Source organism: Anas acuta, chromosome 3 (genome assembly GCF_963932015.1).
Source record: "Anas acuta chromosome 3, bAnaAcu1.1, whole genome shotgun sequence".
NCBI lineage: Eukaryota > Metazoa > Chordata > Aves > Anseriformes > Anatidae > Anas > Anas acuta.
This window is the reverse complement of record NC_088981.1, coordinates 57,260,069-57,265,880: the sequence shown is the minus strand read 5'-3', so window position 1 is coordinate 57,265,880 and position 5,812 is coordinate 57,260,069. Positions and strand designations below refer to the sequence as shown.

The 5,812-nt window shown below is 51.8% G+C and overlaps 1 protein-coding gene across 2 annotated transcripts; it reads right to left on the bottom strand.

Moving 5' to 3' along the window:
* Positions 1-202: 202 nt before the first annotated feature.
* CITED2 (Cbp/p300 interacting transactivator with Glu/Asp rich carboxy-terminal domain 2) lies at positions 203-3,182 on the bottom strand. 2 transcript variants are annotated; one of them, XM_068677246.1, is made up of 2 exons: positions 2,882-3,182; positions 203-2,229 (listed from the first exon to the last, which is right to left on the bottom strand). In XM_068677246.1, exon 2 carries the CDS (start codon positions 2,220-2,222, stop codon positions 1,488-1,490), a length of 735 nt encoding a protein of 244 aa, XP_068533347.1. In that variant the 5' UTR covers positions 2,223-2,229; positions 2,882-3,182; the 3' UTR covers positions 203-1,487. The 2 variants fall into 2 exon arrangements, with proteins under 2 accessions (XP_068533347.1, XP_068533348.1); XM_068677247.1 differs by lacking the exon at positions 2,882-3,182 and adding an exon at positions 2,411-2,875.
* Positions 3,183-5,812: the final 2,630 nt, after the last annotated feature.

The window sequence follows — 5,812 nt, the reverse complement described above, 5'->3', positions numbered from 1 at the left end:
AGTCCTGATGCGATGCAGATCTGGATTGCACTCTTCTGTGCTAACTATCTCAGGGGAGAGAGAAAGGAGGAAGCCCACCACCCTCTTTTCCCAAGTTACAGATACTTACTATATATTAAACACTCATTTTCTTTAAATAGTTCTTCCAGGTGAGATAATAAATATACAAAAGAACAAAATCTACTATATAAATGAAAGCGGATTTATAAAATTACAAGTTTAATAGATAAATATAATAAATACTTTATGCATCATAACTCTGGACAACTACATTTAAAGCAAGTATGTTGGCAAGTCACAAAAAAGTTGCACCTCAGCAACTTTAAATTTCATAAAACCACACTGACAGGCATATTACAATGTTACGTATGAGGCTTTATGCTGTAAGTATGTTTAAATCCCGCTCACCTACCGAGTTCACCATGACATATATATGGGTGTAGTATATATATGTTGGAATGTCTTTTTGAACACCGACATGGTAGTACAGATAGATGCTCTACTTACCAGGGACAGTGGGGAGAATTTTGAAGAAAAATACTGGTAAATGACTTCTAGAAAAACTAAAGCATTTCTTAACTTTTTATTGACATTGGCAAATTAAAATAGAATAAATTAACAATATTTTCTCAAAAAAATGTTTTGTACAAAAATACTGTCAAAATTTCCTGAAAAGCTTTCAACACAGTAGTATCTTTTCATGTACTGAATAAACTATATTAGCACAGTGTCAAAATGCTGAAGACAGAAACAAAATAAACCTAACTAAAAAAAAAAAAAAGACCTGTGAAATGTTTGCCACTAGTCAGCATTCCATCCACACCATATTATTGTCTGTACATATGGGGGAGGGGGAATGGGTAGCAGACTTTTAAGTAACAGTATTACTTTTCCTGATCTGGAAAGGTTTGGCCCACATCTGTTAAGCTTCCAGTTGAGCATATTTGGAAAAAAAAGAAAATTATTAGTCTGCACTGCAATGCATAGTTAAAAATTAAGCAAGATGGCAGCATTTGTGCAGTAGAATCTGCCCTTCAAAGTTCATGCAACCAACTAATGTGATTTTTTTCCCTGTTCACTCAGAATTTGAATGCAGTTCAAGTCATTGGAAATCATCGTTTGCAAAATCCACAAGATTAAGCAATTTGCCAAGATTAATATCTAACAGTTCAGCACTGTGGGAATTATGGGCATGTTACTGCGAGGAAATAGAGAGGAGGGGAGGGGGCGAACAATGTAAAAAGGCAGAGTTCGCTAGAAATTATTACTATGGGAGGGGAAGTGAATGTCAAAGCTACAAAAAAAAAAAAAAAGTGGCAGCAATTAAAAGAAAAACAAAACAAAACAAAAAAAGAATTTATACAAGCGCATAGTTTACTCTTGCTTTCCAGATTCTCACCTTTTCAAGCACTGAAAAGTGAGACACCGCGTCTAGGGGAATGTTTTCATTCACACCGATAGAAAGTCCTTTGTTTGTTTTAAATGAATCAGCAGCTCACCCTGCTGGGCTGCTGTTTGCAAACGAAGTCTGTCATGAAGTCAAACTCGTTCTGTCCCAACCACAGCTCGGGGAGCTCCTTGATGCGATCCAGTCCCATCTCGATGACTAAGGACATGAGGACCTCCTCGTCGATGAAGTCAGTGTCTATGACATTGGGCGGCAGCATCGCCGCGGGGACGTGGGGGACGGCGGGCGGCAAGCCGCTGCCGCTGCCGCCGTGCTTGGGGTTGCAGTCCCTGAAATGCTGGCTGCTGCCATTCAGCTGGTGGCTGCCGGGGTGCAAGTCCGGCATGTAGTGGCTGTGGGGGTACGGGTGGTGGCTGAAGTACTGGTTGTTCAGCTTCTGGAGCTGCATGCTGGCGCTCAGCTGCCCTCCCGGGCTGCCCACGGGGGGGGCCAGGAATTGGGAGCCGCTGAAGCGGGCGGGGGGCGGCATGCTGCCGGCAGGGTGCCCCCCGGCCACGCCGCCCGGCCCCATGGCGTGCCGGACCCCGCCGCTCGCGTTCATATTCCCCGCTCCGTAATGTATATGGTCGCCCATCAGGGCGCTGAAGGCGTGCGGCTGCTGCTGTTGCTGCTGCTGCTGCTGGTGCTGCTGCTGCTGGTGGTGATGGGGGGTGGGAAACTGCCCCATGCCCAGCCGGTGCGCAGGGTGGTGGTGGAGCCCGCCGGAGCCGTCGGGGAATCGCCCGTGGTTCATGGCCATCATGTGCTCTGCCATCGCCCACCTGGAAAGTTAGCGAGCGAGCGGGTTAAGGAAAGCGCCCCCTCGGACATCCAGCCGCCCGCTCTCGGCCCCGCTGCGGCTCGCTTGGCCCTGGCAGAAGCGACCGCGCCGGTGCCGCCGTCCTCGCTTTGGGGAGGGGGGGCGGGAGGGAGAGAAAAAAAAAAAAACAAAAAACCTCCTACCGCGACTCCGCCGTGGAGCACAAAGGGAGAAACGAAAAAGGAAGAGGAGCCCGCGGCACGAAAAGCCCGGTCCCCTCGGCTCATCCAGCCAGCAGCACGCCTTCCCACTTCAACTTGTGCATACCTATCAGCGGGAAGTGTTGCATACGGCAACAGCCGCCTCCTCCCGGCCACGTCCAAAACGCTGCCGAGCCCCCCGGATTTGTCAGCGAAGGCAGCGTTTTTAAAAGGCACTCTTGCTAACTTGCAGGCAACCAGCAAAGAATTAGGAAGTCCCACCTAGCCGCTGGCAGCAACTTTTGCAATTAAGTCCCGATTTAAAAAAAATAAATAAAAATACCAGAATGCACGGATAAGGAGATTGAGCCAGGCAGCCGAGAAACACCTTTCCTCGGGTATTTAACCGGTCCCCGTTTTCCTGTTGCACACAAAAGGGACACACAGCACCAGCTACACAACCTCCGCACTCACCTCCCGGCTTCTTTCTTCTTTTGCTTCAAAGGTGGCGGTGAAATCAGTCAGTAAAAGTCACCCAGCATAGAGAGGGCTTCCCTGGCTCTCTCCTCGGCGCTTACGTGATGGTGATATTATCGCTGCCGCTGCCGCAGCCCCAAAGCTGTTTTTCACTCCTCGGCGAGGCTCATCGGCACTTGCCAACAATGAGCTGTGTTTCTTACCCAGCTTTGGCCACAGCTAATATAGGATTTCAGAAGGGAGGAGCAAAACCCTTACAGGCAACCAGAAGTAAAACCTGGAGCAAGCGAGGGAAAAAAAAAAAAAAAAAGAAACAACACCCAGCACACACACACTCGCAGGGCACACACACACACACACACACGCACACGCACACGCACACGGGGAGGCTCAGGAAGGGGCCAGGCGGGGCTGGACGGCATCCAAAGGGCCCCGCTCCTCCTCGCCTGGGCCACACGTGTGTGCCTGCGGGTCGCCCTCGCCACTCTCGGCGCCTCCCCCCGGGAACAAAGCGGGGCTCCGCGGCCCGCAGCGCAGCCCCGGCGCAGGGCGCTGCCCGCCGGCCCCGCTCCGCTCACGGCCATCCCCGGCCGCGGACACGCGTGGGGCCGGGCGCCCCCGCGGGGCTCCCCACGCCCGGCGCTGCCCCCGCTCCCGGCGGCATCCCGGCCTCCAGGTGCCCGGCCCCAGCGCCGTGGGACCCCACGCACCCCCGTGGGTGCTCCCCGGGGCCGGCCCCTCTCCCGGCGGCGAGATCCGAGATCCACCTTTTTCCACAGCCGCGGGCGCCGCATGCGGGAGGCGAGGGGGTGCGGGCACACGCAGCCCCTCCGGCCCTGCCTGCCTCCTCTCCCGGCTTTGGGCCGCAATTTAGCGGCCGCCCCAGGTGTGCGGGCTGTGGTCGGCTTTGTGAGGCTTCTTCTTGTGAATTGTTTCCTTGCGTTGGCAGGAAAAATGAGATAATACAGACCGTGGGGAAGGGCTCTGTAAACGTGCTCGTCCTGGCTGGGCACGGCCCTGCCACCTATGTGGTGCCCCGCAGTGCTGTGGCAGGACTTGCCCTGTGCTGCCCCACCAGGGACACGCGTGTCCCAAATGCCCCCGCCATCAGCGCTCCTGCACCGTGCGCCTCTCACCCCAAGGCCACCAGCTCCTCTCAAGGGCGGCCGTGCTGAAGTAGCCGAGAAGATGGGGGGAGGCCTGCTGCAGGGATGAGCTGGGTGTTGTCCTATTTTCAATAGCATCTTCATCTGGCTTTCCCCCTCTCTGCTTTCCCCCTTTTTTGTTTGTCCTCTGCCAAACGAACAAGGAGGGGGAAGCGGTAGGCAGGACACCCTCTCCAGACACGAGGCTCGTCTTTAGAGGTCAAAGCAGGCAGCATGAAGGCTGAGCTGGAGTTTCTTCCCCTCCACGTGCTGTGCAAGGACACAGCAGTGGAGGACATGCACAGAGTTTCTGGGGGGAGACATCAGTAAGGGCAAAGGGGATCCTTGGAGATGCTGGCCACACGGCAGCCCTTTTGCCCCCTTTTGGGCCCTTACCTGGCCACAGTGAATTACGGAGGTGAAACCAAAAGGAGGGGTCACTCCAGCTCATGTCCACTGTGGTGGAGGCAGAGCTGTGTTCCTGAGTGCAGAGAGGTGTGATGGAGGAGAGGAGAGGGACAATCCCCTGCAAGGCTGCTGCAATCCTCATGCATGCAAGATACCAGAAAAACACCCCACTGAGCCCCCAGCTGTGAGGTACGGTAAGGATGGAATTAGAACCTTTGGAGGACAGGCAGCTTTGCAAGTATCAGAGTTACCTCAAGGAAGTGACTTCATTCTGCAGCTCTGTTTCCTGCAGGGATTACGTACGATGCCCACCACGATTTCATGTTTTGGTCTTCTGATGCCTGTGAGTAAGTACACTTTTGGGAAGGCACCTACTGAACCAGGGCCTGCAGTCTGGCTAGGGGTGGTCGGAAGAGTGACACTACCTTTCTGGAGATTTTTCTTTCTCAATGTTTTGTAGGTTTTACAGGGCAAAACAATGAATAATAAGAAGATCCCGTTCCATTTGGCAAGTAGTCAGCTGTGTATCATGACAAGTGGTTTGTTTAATGTCACATATCCATGGTGATATTGGTATGCCTTTTTGCTCTCCCATGCTTTGAGTTTGAGATCCTTTTTAAAGCCAGGCACACATCATATCGCAGCCCTGCAAATGCCATTTCCTATTTTCAGCTTTCAGATGTTGGAAGGTGGTATCAGATGCCAAAGTGAGTTATGGAGAATTGGCAAGAGACTGCCAGAAGCAATAGTATGCATGTCACAGCCTCCATGGCACCTCACTCATATAAAACATATCTCCAGGTATTTACACCCCTTATGCAAAGAAGCAGGCAGGATGGAGCTTTCTTCATTTGGGGGTTGCAATGTGGTCCAGATAAGGCTCAGCACAGTGGTGCAAGATGAGCCAAGTTTTTCATTGTTACAGGCTTTATGGCCATAGCAAAATGGGAACACAATCAATTGGTTACTTTCCAGGAAATGGCTGGTGACAGCCATTCAGGAAATCACTTGGTGACAGGCGGCTAAGGGAATGCAGGACAAAGCATGAGCCCATCACCACGGAGCTGGTAGCAAGCTCTGAATCTCCTCTGTTTGCCACTCCCGACCCGAGCCACAGTTATTTAAAGCAATATTGTCACCCATAGTCCACAGAGTCATCTGCACAACTGAGTTGGTTCTTCAGGCAAACAACAAGAAAGCAGGGCAGTGCGTATCAGGAAAATTCTGGAGGTGGCCAGGGGTGGGAATGAAAGCAGACAGTTCACACTGATGCTTCTCAGTGAAGACACAGAGTGCAGTTGAAAGCAAAATGCAGCTTCTATGCACATTTAGGAAGAATCCCTGAGAACTACCAAACACAGCAATGGAAAAATGA

What these genes read in the sequence shown, in the direction of transcription:
- CITED2 (XM_068677246.1), bottom strand. Translation starts at nt 2,222, where the DNA reads ATGGCAGAGCACATGATGGCCATGAACCACGGGCGATTCCCCGACGGC.